We start from the raw sequence: 17,226 nt of genomic DNA, 5'->3' as shown, positions 1-17,226 counted from the left end.
GACTCCACTATTTCTTGGTAACCTGAGGCTTCCATAACACAAATAGAGTTCCTCCTTCACTTGTGCTCTAAGATGGGGGAGAATAGACTGTGAAAAATGCTGGCAATGTTATTTTTTATTTTACTTGTGAGAGTAGCATGAGGAAAGAGAGATTCATCAGTACCAAAATTGACAAATGATTACTGAAAGGCAATAGAAAATTTTTTTAAAAAAACAATGACTATTCCAAGACTCATGACTCCAAGTGTCCTCCCCACAATAACTTGGAAAATGACAGTCCTCTGGCACCAGGGTTTTATTTAAAATATTACCAACTATGAATTAAAAATATGTGTTGTTACATATTTGAAGAGAATTATTTCCTGTGAAAAATTGTGATTCAGTAAATTTTCACATGCTATCTCTTCCATTTAAAATGTTTTTCTACAGGATGGGATCAGGAGAGACACAAACTATAAGAGACTCTTAATCTCACAAAACAAACTGAGGGTTGCAGGCGAGAGGTGGGTAGGGAGAGGGTGGTTGGTTATGGACATTGGAGAGGGTATGTGCTATGGTGAGTGCTGTGAAATGTGTAAGCCTGATGATTCACAGACCTGTACCCCTGGGGCAAATAATACATTATATGTTAATAAAAATAAAATAAAATAAAATGCTTGTTCTGGGACATCTGGGTGGCTCAATCGGTTAGGCATCTGCCTTCCACTCAGGTCATGGCCCCAGGGTCCTGGGATCGAGTCCCGCATCAGGCTCCCTGCTCAGTGGGGAGTCTGCGTCTCTCTCTGACTCTCCCCCCTTGGTTGTGCTCGCTCTCTCTCTCTCACTTATTCTCTTTCTCTCAAGTAAATAAAATCTTTTAAAAAATAAAATAAAATAAAATAAAATAAAATGTTTATCCTTCCAAAGGCACAAACCTTGTGCCTAACCACCTCTTATTTATCTTCTAAAACACTTCTCTGCACAAGGTCCCCAGAATTCCTTCCTCTTACCCAGGCAGTAAAATCATTCTCTTCTATGAGCTACCTCCATAATTTGCAAATCATTTCATTTCTGCACTTCCACTAAGTTACAATTTTGCATCCCATATTTCACTGCAAGAGAAGATGCCACATGTATCTACTCCCTGGCATAGCACATGTCAAACAGTAACTAACAGCTAGGCTTTCCATTGCCCTTGATCATATATTTTATAGATAGGAAACCCAATTGAGTCAGTGGTGGAGGGAATAGAATACAAAACATTGCAAGCACATCATCTGGGTAGCTCAGTGGGTTAAAGCCTCTGCCTTTGGCTCAGGTCATGATCCCAGGGTCCTGGGACTGAGCCCCGCATCAGGCTCTCTGCTCAGCATGGAGCCTGCTTCCCCATCTCTCTCTCTCTCTCTGCCTGCCTCTCTGTCCACTTGTGATCTCTCTCTCTATGTCAAATAAATAAATAAAATCTTCAAAAAAAAAAATTGCAAGCATAAGCAATTTCCTACATCACCTTGTGGTCTAGAAAATGTCATCAGTGCTACCATTAACTCTTTTTATGGCTTCTTCCAGTTTAAACAAAAACTCCTTACTCCACATCTTTTCCAAAAATCTCATGCCAAACATCTGTGATTCTTCTTTCCTTTGCCACCCCCTCTCTTCACCTGGAATCTAGAAGAACTAGCATAGTTTGGGTTTGCCCCACCTCCTGAATGCTCCCTCGGTCTCTCTTCTGTCCTTCCCCATTTCCCCCAGGCTGAGCAGTGGCCATTTCCCCCTCTAACCCTCTGATCCACCTGGACAAGACCTCTAACCCTCCAGACTCTGGTACATCAGGAACATCTTTTCTGCTAAGCTCTCTACATGGTTGCCCCCTGTTGTCCCTTGCAGTTTATTCTACTTTCATACTCCAGTGGTGCCATGAAAATATTAAATCATGGTACTTTCGAACATATTTATTACCTTCTTTGTTCTGTTTGTTCAACTTCCTTTATTCCAGTGGGCGGGGGAAGGAGAATATATTATTCCAGAGGACCAAAAAGTTTATGCATAAATTAGGAATAGTGATATTTACCAGGCATTGTAATTTAAGAAGACAAATATAATTAATTGGCAGAAGATACGGTTCTTGTTGCTCCATCTGCCACAGGGTAATTAGGGGAATATTGTCATGTTTTGTGCTCCAATTTCCCCAGTGAAAATTACAATTAATAACATACACAGAAATCATTATTTTTAAAAAAATATTTCATCAGTACAAAAAAATTAGATGGGCTTTAAATTCTAACTGTGTTCTTAAAAAGACAATATTTATCAAAAGAACTTGGGGTTTGTTTTTTTTTTTTTACCTTTTTGTTTTTATTTCAGATGTGCTCCAACTCACAACAATGGTTCAACTTTGGCTATAGATTTAATACCAAAGTGCTGCTGATAAACTAATAGATGATAGAGCACTTTACATTCCTCATAGGGCAGAGGACCAAATGAAAAACCTTCCCCAAAACAGCTCAATGTCTAAAGTTTTAAAAAATAAAGGTCTCTGACCTGAAGCTCACTTTCAGTTGGTCTCAGGAAAATAATTAAATGGCTCCTCAGAATTTCTTTGGTTAAAGCATTCTAATCAATTCATTTTAAATTATATAAATAGAGTACTTAACTCCTTTCTTTGTAGAAATATTATTAATATTCTGTTCTCATAACAAAGGCTTTCACCCCAAATATAAATCGTAGGAGAAATTTGCCAAAATATGTTGAGAGGATGATATCCTCCACCTTGTTCATTTCTTCCTTCCCATTCTACATGGCTTTAAACAATCTTAGAACTTCTTTCATTCCATTAGACCAAAGAGGAAGTTAGAGAATGTCAATGGGTAAAGATATCAGTAACCACATCTAAGTAAGAGGAATAACAACATCAGAGGATGCCAGACTAGACCGATGAAGACCCAGGACCCGCGCACTCCGCTCAGACATCTCTGTAACTCACCCGGCTCTCCACCCTACTTTGCCTCCGAGTGAAGATGTGCCCCCAGGAGTAGGAGGAGACGTTTTCAACAACAGGAACAATGGGAGTTCAAGAAGGGAATTCAGTTCAGTTATGGAAAATAAAGTTGTATTTTGGTACATCAGAGTTTGTGGCCTGGGAGGTGGCAATTCACACCAAAACACTGTGGCCTGACTGTTGGGTGGGAGGCTGTGAGAGGTCGAAGCAGGCATGGCAGTGCAGTAGGTAGACTCCGGAAAGCAAAACCCAGAAAGGCGCTCCAAAGGCTTCTTGTTTCTGCTCCTAGGGAAGAAGCAATCCCAGGACTTAAGCTTTTGTGCATGAGGCAAATAGCAGCAGGTGTTTGGAGAGAGAATGGGTGGAGAGGCAATCATGACAGAATAGGCAGCAACTTGGGGCGCCTGGGTGGCTCAGTGGGTTAAGCCGCTGCCTTCGGCTCAGGTCATGATCTCAGAGTCCTGGGATCGAGTCCCGCATCGGGCTCTCTGCTCGGCAGAGAGCCTGCTTCCCTCTCTCTCTCTCTGGCTGCCTCTCTGTCTACTTGTGATTTCTCTCTGTCAAATTAATAAATAAAATCTTTAAAAAAAAAAAAAAAAGAATAGGCAGCAACTTTTGTGGTGCCATATGTGAAAAATATACTTTAATCGTTTAGTATGACAAGGTTCCTCCCTTTCGTGAGTGCCCACTTTCCTTTAGCTACTTTTGCTTGACAAACATCAACAGAGTGATTGAGGAGACCTGCTGCCTGCCAGGTCGAGGGTACCATTTTCTGTTGTAGGAGGCCCTGAAAACTCACAGGAGGTGAACAGGATGGTGTCCAGCATGAACTGAGCACTTGTTAACTAGTAGCTGCTGTTAATATTACCCACTGAGCTACTAAAATAAGTAAGAGAACAGAGTCTATCTGGAATTAAAAAAAAAAAAAAAAAAAAAAGTTAAGATAATCTTCCAGATACTGAGTCCTAAACAGAAATCCATGTGGACCACACACAAAAATCATTACCCTCCCTCCACATCCATGGGAACATACTTAGTAAAATGCCTTTATGTTTAATTAAGCAAAAGGTGAGACCCTCCAGATATTAAACGTTATCCAATGTGGTTCATTATGTAGAACATAATAACACTTTTCATAGTGATGCCATCATCCAACCACTTGTCCTATATTCAATCATCAAAGATCACCCATTCGTGATACTTACACAGACAGTGTTCTAGCTGCGACAGTATTCTGATCCATGACAAGAACCAAAGTAGTACAGATACGCTAAAATTCTTACGTGTAGAGTAAGACTTTCATAAGATTTTGTCATAGTCTTTGAATGTTCTATTGGTCTCATTTACAATGATGATTTCTAATCCTTATCTGACCATGCATCCAAGTTACTATAATTATACCTAACACTAATGAAGCAGTTATCCCTAATCGGATACAAGGGTGTGGACCTAAAGGACATCTACATTTCCATGCTCACAGATACCCCAATGGGACAAAACCACAGAGCTGGCTATAATTTGCAAGAACAAAATTTTCCATGAATCAGTAAAGCCCTGAAAGCTTTACAAGGCCTCTTCTAGAAGGAATGATATCTGAAGCATAGTGTTCCAGTAAACTTAGAGAGCAGTGACAAAGCATTCTAAGATAAAGCCATGACATGCTGTTTCCTCCCTCTGGGGAAGAAGTTACTCCCTCTGACATAATACGAGGAACTTACCCACTCAGACTTTCTCCCATTTCTCTAGAGGTTCGAGGTGACCTTTCAGTTTGAACCCAGCATCTGTGTGTGTGTGTGTAGTGGAGGTCGAGAATCACAAGGTCTGGATGGAATTCACCAGGCACAGCCCCTACTACTCTGTGTAAGCACCAGACTTGTACAGAAAATGGACTTCCTTAGAAGGGGGAAAAAAGCAAGGCTGGCTGACAACTGTTCACTGGCTTTTGGAAAATTGGATCCAGAAAGGGCTGATTTAGATGAAAGTTTACTAGCTAAATCTAGGTCTACACCTTACTGGAGATGTTTCCAAATTTCCAAACAAAAGCAAAAAATTCTTTTTGCTTTTTTTTTTTTTTTCCTGTAGTAAGCCAAAAACAGAGTGTGTGGATGAGGGGGAATATGGCCTTCTTTTAATTTCTAAATGTTCCTTTTCCATGGGTTTTTCCTATTCACTATATATCAAATCACTGTGCTGCTGTGTTTTTCAATGTCCCAAATGCAGCAGGGAGGAGGAGGAGGGAGCTCTTAGATCTTCCTCTTCTGTCTTTATAACAAATAGGAACACCTCCAACCTCTTGCTCTAAGGTCTCATTTCCAATTCACGTCTCTCCATCACTGTGGGAAGTGTAGCTACCATCTTCCCACATGTCACCTGCATACCCCAAATCTACATCATTTCAATTCTTCTCAACATCTGTGACAACCACTTTTACTCCTCACCATTCTACTGCTGCCACATATACTTCTCCCAAACTCGGAGTCCCTGAGGTGAGCTGGATCCCTCCCGTGCCCCCATTCCAGTACCTTCAAATCTTTGTTATCCATAATGACCCACACAACACAGCCCAAGCACCTAGATCTCTGAAGGGCTGGCTTGGTCTCTGAGCAAAATATGAAATATCTGGGGCAAACTGGACTCCATATCCTTTATGCTATCTTTTCATTAATTATTATTCTTCAGAAATGGGCTTTTGGAAGGAATTGGGAAATAGAGTTCAAAGTTATGATCTTTGGCAAGGGTATGAAGTACAAATATTTTATATAGAATCAAGTAGTCATCTGCTTTCACAATCAACATGACAGAGATGTAGTATTTCCCCACTACTTCAGTTCAAGCTTTTAAAGTTCTCCATAATCATAAACTGGCCTATCTCTACCTATCCAATGTAATTTTCCACTCTTCCTCCCAAAAATTATGTACCAAGATCCAACTATCTTTTTCTACCACTATCTTAATTATATGCCAGAGTTTCAAATATTAACATTCTAATTACTGTCTCATCAGCTATATCACTGTAAACTATATCACTGGAAACTGTATCACTGGAAAGCTAGATCACTGGAAACCAAAAGGTTTCCATCCAGAATTACAGTATACACCACAGTAAATGTTCATATAACCACCTCAGTCGTGAACAGTTCAATCCCTTAGTCCAATATGGAACTTCGAAAAGTTTAAGAACTGCAATCTTAAGTGCTTTGACATTCAAAGGTTACCATTTCTGCTCCTTTACTAAACTAACACTTCAAAAGTTTCACTTAAAGGAGCGCCTGGGTGGCTCAGTGGGTTGGGCCTCTGCCTTCAGCTCAGGTCATGGTCTCAGGGTCCTGGGATGGAGCCCAATGTTGAGCTCTCTGCTCAGCGGGGAGCCTGCTTCCCCTCTCTCTCTCTCTGCCTGCCTGCCTACTTGTGATCTCTCCCTCTGTCAAATAAATAAATAAATAAAATCATTTTTTTAAAGTTTCACTTTAAAAGTTTTCCCCCTCCTTGTTAATTAAACTAATGCTTCCTTCCTTTGAAGATTTAGATTCTTTGAGAATCTAAAGAGGAGCCAGAATATACAAGTTGCTGCCACTGGAGTGTAGAGTTTTGGTTGTTTTTTGTTGTTTTTGTTTTCTCTTACCATTCTGACCCAATAATACTTATTGGCAAGGACTCTCAAAAACTGGCAAGAGCTATAAATTAGACATTTGAACTCTTCTCCCCCAGCTATTCAAAAGAACTGTCCAAATTTCCAGTACGAAAATGCTTTAACTCATAAGGCTTATGCCTTAAGGGACTTGAAAATTTGCCTCTCAGTCAGATGAACACATGGGTTATGAGTTATTAATTATACATAATAAGGCTCTGGGATAGCATAAATTGAACTAAACCATAAAGCTGACGGATACATAATATATCCCATATTTGTGTTGGATGATAAAACAGCAAAATCTAAAAGTTAGGGCCATGACTTGGATGGAATCAGAAAGGCGAGAGCCCACTATCCAGATTCATTATCAAATACCGAACTGTTTTCACTGAGTCCATCAATGCCTGAAACGCCCACTGCAGAAAAAGATTAGTCCTCTCTCTGTGTCCTTTCTATTCCAATCCCTAGAAAAAATGTGGAGAGAGAATGATAAGATTTATATGCCAGAAAACTGTCCGCAGTTACACAGACAGAAACATACATCTAATGCATTAAAATGTATACATTTACTTTTACACATTATTTACTTAGATGCATAACTTTAAACACAAACTACCAATTTAGGACAAACAAGAGAAAATAAAGGATTGTTAAAAGGCCTAAAAGACATGTCAACACTAACCTTTCAATGCCTAGGTAGAATTAAAAAATAATATATATGTATGTATATATATATATATATATATATATATACATATTTTTTTTTTTGGTAACAGACTCTGGGGTACAATGGATTGATTTTGAAAATTCTTTCTAGTTGAATAGCACTATACAATGTGAGCAATACAAGAATAAAAAGAAGTCGCATCTTCTAGTTACAGGACTTAGCAGAAAAAAATGGAATAAAAAAACAGGATAGATAAAGTTTTTTTTTAAGATTTTATTTATTTGACAGAGAGAGATCAACAAGTAGACAGAGAGAGAGAGAGAGAGGAGGAGGAAGCAGTCTTCCTGCCGAGCAGAGAGCCCGATGTGGGACTCGATCCCAGGACTTTGGGATCATGACCTGAGCCGAAGGCAGAGGCTTTAACCCACTGAGCCACCCAGGCTCCCCAGATGAAGATTATTTTTGTTGATATTAGACTTTACCATAAGTAACCCACCAAATTTTAGGGAGTTGTACTTTAAGAAATTATATATTCAAATTCATTTAAATATCCTAACCAATAAAGTAAAATAAAACCAACTGGATATGGGTTCAATTCAGTTAACACAACTGGATGACAAAGGACTAATGAGTAGCAAAGAATGAGGTCCTAACTTAAAAACATGGAAAAATACTTACTACAAAAAATAAAAATAAATAAATTCAAGTATAATTATTTTTAGTTTAAGTTGAAGGCAGGAATTATCTCAACAACAACAACAAAACAATCCAAGTTGCTGCTTTCCAGATGTACCTACTACTTTGATATAGGGAAAAGGACATAAATAAAGATAATATTTACTTTTTTCTAGTAGAACTTTCATGATATAATCCAGACTTGAGGTTACTAATGACCTGAGATCCATTAGCAAATTGCATTTACCACTTAAAAATTAAAAAGGAGTCTTTCCTGCTTTAAAACATATGTACACACACACACACACACAATCACACACAGATCTTGATCTCAGGCACAACAAAATGGAAGCTGCTTACCAAACCAGCAGATACCATGAGTTTTAAACTGAGTAAATACGAGCATGATAGTAAAAAATTTCACACCAGCTATTTCTTTTTCTGGTTTAGAAATAGCTTTTATGTGTTTATAATTGTTTTTGAGAAACATAGTACCAAATTAATTATGTAGAGAGGCAGATATCCCAAGTACTCCTCACACATTCACCTAGACATTTTGGCACAGTACCAAAGTCACAAAGAAAATCTACACTTTTGCTGCAAAAAGACATGATCTTTACTCGTGCTCAGATAAACAAAGAGGTAGTGCAGAAAAGGTGCCACCATTTTTCTCAGATGTCATCAATTACATAAGACCTCAAAACACACTCTGATTTGGAAAAGAAAAAAAAAGAATTCTTGCCAACAGTTAAGAGACTGATTAACTTCATCTCTTTCATAGTAGCAAGCCTTCCCCAGATGTTACTAACAGGCAGAACTATTCGCTTTAGCCCTTTGTTACCAGAGACAATTGCTACATCTCTATGCAAACATGATGAACTCATTTTATTAGTCAAATACTTGAATTCCATTCAAGTGCACTTAATACAGTAATACACATTATAAATTGATTGAAATTAAAAAAAGATCTTGGATTGGAAAATGGATTTTTAAAAATACTAATTTCAAATTACATGTTTCATTGATGTCCTGATGAAATACACAAAGCAAATTATTTGTTTCCAGCATCTCTGAAAGATTATCTAGTCCTTTAATATATTAAAATAGAAGTCAGAAAATACATCCCTGAAGCCTAGAATTGGAAATACAGTTCAAAAAGTTGAAGCCAATTTGATAACATTAATTCAGATTATGGTTAAATGGTAAGAGGACAGCTCAGGAGTTGACAGAAGTTTCAAATAAGTAGCATTTGTTGTAAATAACATAAATGAAGGTAGCGGTAATGTTTACAGGGTCAGATTTTTCAGATCCACATATATAATGTAAGTACTAAGATCCTAAAGATTTAATTTCTTAAAACACTGCTGACTATTAAGGAAAAATAAAAAAAATCCAAATGGATTACAACTAAAATAAGGCTGTTCTTTCTTTTAGAAAATACTTCTGGAATTCATGACACAAAAAATATGCACTGAAGACATGGCGAATCTTTTTTTTTTTTTTTAAATCAAGGAATCACTGCTCCTGAGAAATCTCCCCACATGTTTCGCTTTCTTGTCTTCTTTTTCTTCCAAGAGCTTTGCTACAGATGTGTATCAGCTGTATATAGTGATACGGGATTTGTCTGTTCCCACAACGGAAGAGGTGGCTTTGTCAGACAACAGCTAGGTCTTTAAAATTTACTTCTGGTAGGATTCTCTCACTTTCGCCTGCAGTGCGTCACATGTCTTCTTGGCATCACCTAGAAGCATGGCCGTGTTAGGTTTGTAGAAGATGGGATTGTCGACTGCAGCATAGCCAACACCCAAGGACCTCTTCATAACTATGACCTAAGGAGCCAAGACAAAGGGAGAGAGTGAGTGTATGTTAACAGACACGACGGGGACGTGACAGGGCCAGCACCGCCCTGCCCTAGCTCTGAATGAAGTGCGTACCACAACCAAGTCCCGAGTGCACAGACTTCTGTGACACACAGGGAATGTTTTCTTAATACATGTTTACATTGTATTAACTCTCATTTTTAAAATGTGCCCGTACTCCTATCCATGAGAGAAAAGTCGTATTAACAACATAGTTTCTTCTCATTGCTTTTCTCCATACAGAGACAATTGCTACATCTCTATGCAAACATGATGAACTCATTTTATTAGTCAAATACTTGACTAATAATATTTTTCTAGTCAGAAAAATAAGTATCATTCTCTGACTGGGCTTCAGAGAACAAATTTGGCACATAAACTTCTGCTACAGATCCTAAGATAAATGTAGCTGAGTGAGAAAATGGGATGGTTCTTATTCCATCACTTTAAAGTGAGGCAGAAGGTTCCACGACGAAAGCCCGAAGAGCAATCTAGCCCATCACAAGACAGAGCGAATGACTAATATTATGCTCCTACAAAACAAAATGGAAGAAGTCAGTCTGTCTAATACTGATGTGTTAGAGTCACTTACAATTACATGAGTTATGGAGGGTGCTATTCAGTTAAATATCAAGTCAGTTCTTAAAGAAATGGAAAGATCTTCTGTGGTAGTCTGGGACATGTAATCTATCCAAAAATGAAAGCAATATAAATTTACTCCCACTTCACACAGCCTTAGTACAGTAACACATTCTGCAAACTCTCAAATACTGATGACCAGTGCAATAATTTTCCATCTACACATGAACAAGTGCGTATCTCACCCACCACAAATTTCAAGCTCACGTATTTATGATAAAAAGAAACAAAATGAAAGGGAAATGTACATCACATCATTACGACGGTTAAAATGCAGATCTGACCTGAGAGTGGTAAGGAGACCAGCCCTCCGCCAGGGCGGCAGAAATGGACAAGCCTGTGAGTTCTCCATAGCCCAGCAGTTAGCTTCCATGGAGGTAAGGTGCGTGCGCAGGCCTTGCCTCCTTATGCCATGTCACAGTTTGGATTTCTAAATCACCTTTCTTCTGGACACTCCATAACAACAACAGATGCCCTTTCAAAAAAACTAAATGAAAAAATGTGCTCGTCTTCGTATATGAAGGCAATGATACTGACTCACTGTCCCAGAGGGAAGCCATCTGCTTCCCTGGACGCTCTGTGGAAGTCAGCCAAACTCATTTCAAAAGCTCACAGCTCTTTTTTCAGCTGTGGTTACAGATTTTGTTAATCCACCCACATAACATCATCTAGTTCGAATGCTGACCGGCACATTTACTTGGGTTCTCTGGTGACCACCGAACAGACAGAAGCTGGATAGAGACAGTGGGGCCCTACACCCACTCCAGCTCCTGGGGCTCCCAAAAGGCATCGGCACTCCTCACCAACGTGAATCAGGACAGCTCTGTGTGCGTGTTCTAGGAGACATCTGATGATTACAATGAAACACAAGTCTGAAGCCTTACCTGCTTTGACTTCCAGACCTCGAGGACCGGCATGCCTGCAATAATAGAGTTGGGGTCTTCTTGAGCGGCTGAATTCACTGTGTCATTGGCTCCAATCACAAGGACCAAATCGGTGTCTACATAATAAAGAAAAAAAAGAGAAATAAAAAATGCAAATGGGTCATTTTCTTTTTCCTCAAGCAAATCAGAGTGATCTGGACTTTAAAACAACAATAACAGAAGCTAATATTTATAGGACTCACACTTGTGCCAGGCACTGTACAAAGAGCTTCCTCAGAGAGGCTCAGTAACCTAGCCAATGTCACACAGCTAAAACAGTAGATCCTGCAGCTCAGCCTGAGCATCCTGACCAAACCTTGCATTGCTGTGCTTCCCCTCCCCCACAGTGGATCTACCCAATCTGACTTGACGGTTTTTATTATCTCACAATGATCTTGCCAGTTACATTATTTTATAAGATTTGCATCCCATTTTCATCTTTTAAAATGACCACATAAGATGCTATTTGATGTCTCAAAGAAAATGGTCTAAAGGTCTGTACTGTATTAAAGCTGCGTCCATAATTTCTGGAACTGGCAGGTTTCACACATAATTTAGCAACAGTGAAATCTGAAAGGGGGCATAAAATGTCCCAAATTCCCTCTATAATATAAATTACCTTAGAACTTTGCCAAAAATGCCATGTGAATGTAGATATACATACAACTTCATTATTTTTCTCTAATAAACACTATTTTTTAAGTTTACAGTGGATACTTGCCAGAGGGAACTGGTTTAACTTTAACAAACATGATCTTGAGCCAAATGTCATTAACATTCAACATCTACCCAACAACAGCCATGAAGTACGGCACCTTATCTAGCAAAGTCCTGGCACTTGAAAAGAAAACCAAAAACTACTTTCTTGATCGTGAGTTGTTACAATTGGAAACCAGTAAAATCTCAGATGCTGAAAAGAACTGGACATGAAATTATCAACAGAAGCAATTTTATACGTGAGGAACCTGAGGCTGAGTATCCATTTCCAAAAGCGAGAGTCAGAACCTGGATCCGAAAGCCAAGGTCTCTTTAGAGTCCCTCTGCAATGACTTCCACTGCCCCCGCCCCACCCCGAGATTTTCACCACCTTCCCATCTCCTCCTAGGCCCAAAAGTACCCTTTACCACTCACGAGCCTCTTGGACCTCATTCCGTACTGTCTTTCATTTATTTCATTTATTTATTTCATTTCAACTGTACACCTCCTAGGAGCAGGTTACTCTTCATCTGACTAGTAGGTCTTCAGTAACCCCACAATTTAGGTCCTAAGACTGGTATCACTTTATTCGGACTAAGAACAAGCTTCTCCATCACCCCCACGACTTACCTGGGAAATCATGGTTGATCTCGTCCATTTCCAGCACAATATCGTATGGCACCCCGGCCTCAGCCAGCAGCACATTCAGCTGACCAGGCATCCGGCCTGCGACTGGGTGAATTCCAAACCTAGACATGAAACAAATCAACAGTTGGCTTTACATGATGGGCCAAAATGTACAGAGACCCCCACGTCACCCCCAGATCCACACACTTTGTTCTTGGCACCTTCACTCTTCCTGGTACTATCTGATCTCTCCAAGAGGGGCTAGAACCAGTCCAGATATATGATCAATCTACAAATATTGAAGTTGGAGGTTTAATCTCTCCGTATACACAAATGAGAGCTCCTCTCGAGAAATAAATGTAACCTTAGAACCTGACTCTTCGTATGTTTCAAGTACAACAAATTCCCAACAACATGAATAAACAATATCACCTTACATTTAAGAAGCATGATGTTCTTTTATGATTCTTTCTGATAAATCTTGCATCTCTAAAAACTTATGTAAGTCAGCCTGGAATTAAACACTTGCCATGAAAAATCACCACGATTCCATCAAAAACTGACTCCACATTCAACTTTAACCTCTATGTTCAAAGCTCGAGAAATAAAAGATTGTCATTACAGGAGTTAAAGGCCTCCCATCTTTCCGAGTGTGGTAGGAAGCATGACTCCGCATCCCAGGAGAAATGTGATAGCAAGACACTGGAGCGTTTCAAAGAAAGAGTGAGACACAAATCAGAGCCCCACATTTTTATTAAGGCAAAAGAAGTTGAAGCATCAAGAAATTTCTTCCAACCACAACCATAATGGGATCTTTGGGGTCACTGAAAGCAGCCTCTTGCCCACAGTATTGATCTCTGCATCCTCAGCACTGGGCACCACGCCTGACACACAGAAAAGCTTCAATCAGGAGGGAGTGAGTGGGTGAGCAAGTGAGAGTGAATAAATGCAGTGAAGAAATGAATTTGATTGTAGTTCTTGGCAGGGATCCATCCAACCTCAGCTTAAATACTTTGAGTAACCAGATACTCCCTCCAGAGGTCAATTCCATTACTAGACAATCCCAATAATTACATCTCTCTCTCTCTCTCTCTCTCTCTCTTTCTCTCTCTCTCTCTCTCACACACACACACACACTCATTTTCAGCCAAAGAGAACCTCCAACGCGTTGCTTTCCAAGGTCTGTAGTTTGGCCATCTATAGCCTCTACTCCCTCTTTCATGAGGACTCCTTTGAGCTCTCCTAGAATGCCTACTAAGCATCAGTTCTATTCATGCCGACAGAGCCCACTGCTGTCCTAGTCACCTGTCTCTACACTGCCAATATCCAGCTCAAACCTTAGGCCCCCAAAGTGAATACAATATGCTGGATATCGTGATCTAGATGCACGAGGCGCAGCAAGAAAATCACATTCTGAGCTCTTCCGTTGACAGTGCCCAAGTAGGCCTCGGCGTTTACAGCCGCCATAACACACTGCTGGCTCATACAGAAGTTATGGTCATTTAAGATGCCCTTTTATTTTTCATGGGAACTGCAGCCAAGTCAGGCCTCCCCACTTTGAACACAAGTCCTGCGAGGAACAGATTAAAGCCACCAAGGAATTGACTCCTCCCCAAAAGTAGAATTGAAAAGAGATTTAAAATGGCCTTTTAGATTGCCCCAATAGCTGATAAATAATTTTCTACATCTTTAAAAGTGTTAACGAAGAGCCTACATGAGGGTCTTGTAATTGGGAGAGGGAAAAAGGACATCAAGTGACAGGTGTTCTTTTGTCAAGTTCACTTTTAAATCATCTTCCTTCTGGGATCACTAAATGTTCCTAGATTAACAACTTATGTTAAAAACAAAACAAAACAAAACAAAACAAACAGAAACAGAAACCCCGAGCTAAAAGGAAACAAAGCAGTTACCTCTAAGCAGTTATACAAGAGATAGTCATTGTACTACTCCTCTTTTTTAAATATAGTTTCCTAACTTTCTGTGAGAATGTATACGTTTGCGGGGAGGGAGTCAAACCATGTCACTGAGGGGCTTCAGGGCTAGGAGGACAATAAGATCAATGACCTAGCTGGGATCTTCCCAGTTTCACAGATGCCAAAAGGAGGAAAACATATACTTTTTATGGTGGAAAAAAAAGTAACTTCATTTAAAATAAGTTACCACTTCATGCTCTTCTCTTGTAACACAATTTACAAAGGGTTTCTCGTGTGTTATTTCATTCTATCCCTAATTGTCTTTTTAAAATCTCCACCAAGAATTAGAATGTCCAGCAAGTGATTCAAGCCCCGTCCTCAGTCAAACAAGCCTGTGGAGCTGCATTCTTCTCTCCACCAAAAAGAAGCAAGAACGTAGATCTCTTTAGATAGGATGGCTAATGCTGGCCCTTTGTGAGGTGCTATGCAGTTTGTACAACCTTTTCAGTACGTAGTTAAGCTGGGATTCAGACCTAGGTCTTTCTGCCTCCAGAGTCTGAACTTGTAGCTACTATACCATATAGTAGTGTGGTCAGGCAATTTGAGAGGTTATTTTGCTTGGTTAACAGCCCCGGTTTACTAGTTACGTTGATGTCAGGCAGGTTACTTAAGGCCTCTCGGTGTCACCGTTTTCCCACCAAGCAGTAACCTGCGGTTACTACAAGCTCACATTCTGCCAAGGGCTAGAGAAAACGCTGCATGAACAGGCTTGAGAAACACCTATTTCTCTCTGCCTGAAGGAGTTCCAACAATCCAATTCACAGTGTTCTTTGAGAATAACTGAGAGCCCAGAAAGTTTCAACAATGCTAAGAGCTATAAAACAAAATACATTAAATCTCTGCAGGAAAAATTGACACAGGAGAAAAATACGTTGCAGTATACAAAGTATCCAGCACAATGTAAAATATTCACCAGCACCTGCAGAATGCTGGGCAAGTCGATTCTGAAAAATTACCCAGGGTAGGAGTTAGAAATTACCTGGACAGAATGAACTATTTCACTTCTTTCAACTACTTCATCATCCTTCCCCTCAGTGGGCTAGCTTTACTTTTCTTCTAGTGAAAATAAAACTCAGGGCAGTCATTAATTAGTTCACACCAGACCATGATCACCCAAACTCACCACCTCATAAGGTTTTAAGTTCTTCAACCACAAATTCTCCTTTCATTTTGGGGACTGTAATAGTCTGACACTTGAATACAATTTTAAAATATTCTCTAAAGACAAGATTGCTTTCTTTTTAAACAGCAAATTGCTCTCCTAATGTCATAATCGATACCAAACCAGAGTTTTAATCACTCCTGAAAACAAAAGAAATAAGATGAACTACTGAGAATTTATGTTCCCACTCTTCGTGTGGTAATGCAGACTGGATTCAGTACTGTGGCTCTTTTGTGTCTCAGAGCAAGCATTTCTGCAATGTCAGATCAACTCCTTGGTTGGGGTACCTACTTTAAAATTTTAGTATTTTTTACAGTGGCAATAGCATAAAACATTTTTTTAAAAATTATTCAGGCACCCCAGCTTATCTCAATAAATGGGGCTTATTATTACTAAACTTCAAATATGAACATAAATAGCATTTTAATACTTTAATAATTAATATAGTATTTTAGGGGCATCAGGCTGGCTCAGTAAGAAGAACATCCAACTCTTGATCTCAGGGAAGTGAGTTCGAGCCCCATGTTGGGTATGGAGCCTACTTTTAAAAAAAAAAGTAAGAAAGAAAGAAATAATAATAATACAGTACTTAAAGCATGAATATAAAAAAACAGACCTAGAGAGAAAGTGCATTATACTGAAATAACTAAAATATATTCCTAAGCCTGTTGACTCCATGAATTTAGAAAAAGACAAGATATGATGAATGGAAGTTTCAAAGGTGTTTGATTTGGTGAACAACAGCAGGGTTGTTCTCTACATTCGTGAAAAGGTATGCTCACTTTCATCACTGACTAGACCCAATGAAAAAAGTAAACAACAGATTTAGTTCTAGGAGCTATGGTTGAAAAGGATCAGAGGGTACTTGGCTAAAGTTCAAGAGAAACACAAAACAATCTAATGACCTAGAAAAGAACCTCTAAGTGAAAAAAGATCAACTGGCTCAAAAAAAAAAAAAAAAAAAAAACGCAAAACGTGATTTTCAAGCACACCAAATAAAACAGAAGTTGACCAAATCATCCTCATTTGCATAAAGCAGAAGAAAAGAAATGGTCTTCAAATGCACAGGGAAGAACTAGAATTTAAAAAATTTTTCTGTGTGCTCAACATCACTCGGCATCAGGGAAATACAAATCAAAACCATGGTGAGATACCACCTCACACCAGTCAGAATGGCTAAAATTAACAAGTCAGGAAACAACAGATGCTGGTGAGAATGCAGAGAAAAGTGAACCCTCCTGCACTGTTGGTGGAAATGCAAGCTGGTGCAGTCACTGCGGAAAACAGTATGGAGTTGCCTCAAAAAGTTGAAAATAGAGCTTCCCTACAACCCAGCAATCACACTACTGGGTATTTACCCTAAAGATACAAAGGTAGTGATCCAAAGGGGCACATGCATC

At 39.3% G+C, this 17,226-nt stretch overlaps 1 protein-coding gene across 5 annotated transcripts in view; it reads right to left on the bottom strand.

The window, feature by feature from the left end:
* Positions 1-8,807: 8,807 nt before the first annotated feature.
* Positions 8,808-17,226, bottom strand: part of NNT (nicotinamide nucleotide transhydrogenase) — a 97,075-nt gene continuing 88,656 nt past the window's right edge. For all 5 annotated transcript variants that reach the window (XM_059173936.1, XM_059173934.1, XM_059173935.1 and 2 more), the window contains exons 20-22: positions 12,695-12,813; positions 11,330-11,445; positions 8,808-9,776 (exon numbers count right to left, since the gene is read on the bottom strand). In XM_059173936.1, coding sequence (XP_059029919.1) covers positions 9,627-9,776; positions 11,330-11,445; positions 12,695-12,813 — 385 coding nt within the window. In that variant the 3' untranslated portion in view covers positions 8,808-9,626. The remainder of the gene's footprint in view (positions 9,777-11,329; positions 11,446-12,694; positions 12,814-17,226) is intronic.

Source organism: Mustela lutreola, chromosome 5 (genome assembly GCF_030435805.1).
Source record: "Mustela lutreola isolate mMusLut2 chromosome 5, mMusLut2.pri, whole genome shotgun sequence".
Classification (NCBI taxonomy): Eukaryota; Metazoa; Chordata; class Mammalia; order Carnivora; family Mustelidae; genus Mustela; species Mustela lutreola.
This window is presented reverse-complemented; position numbering and strand designations above follow the sequence as displayed.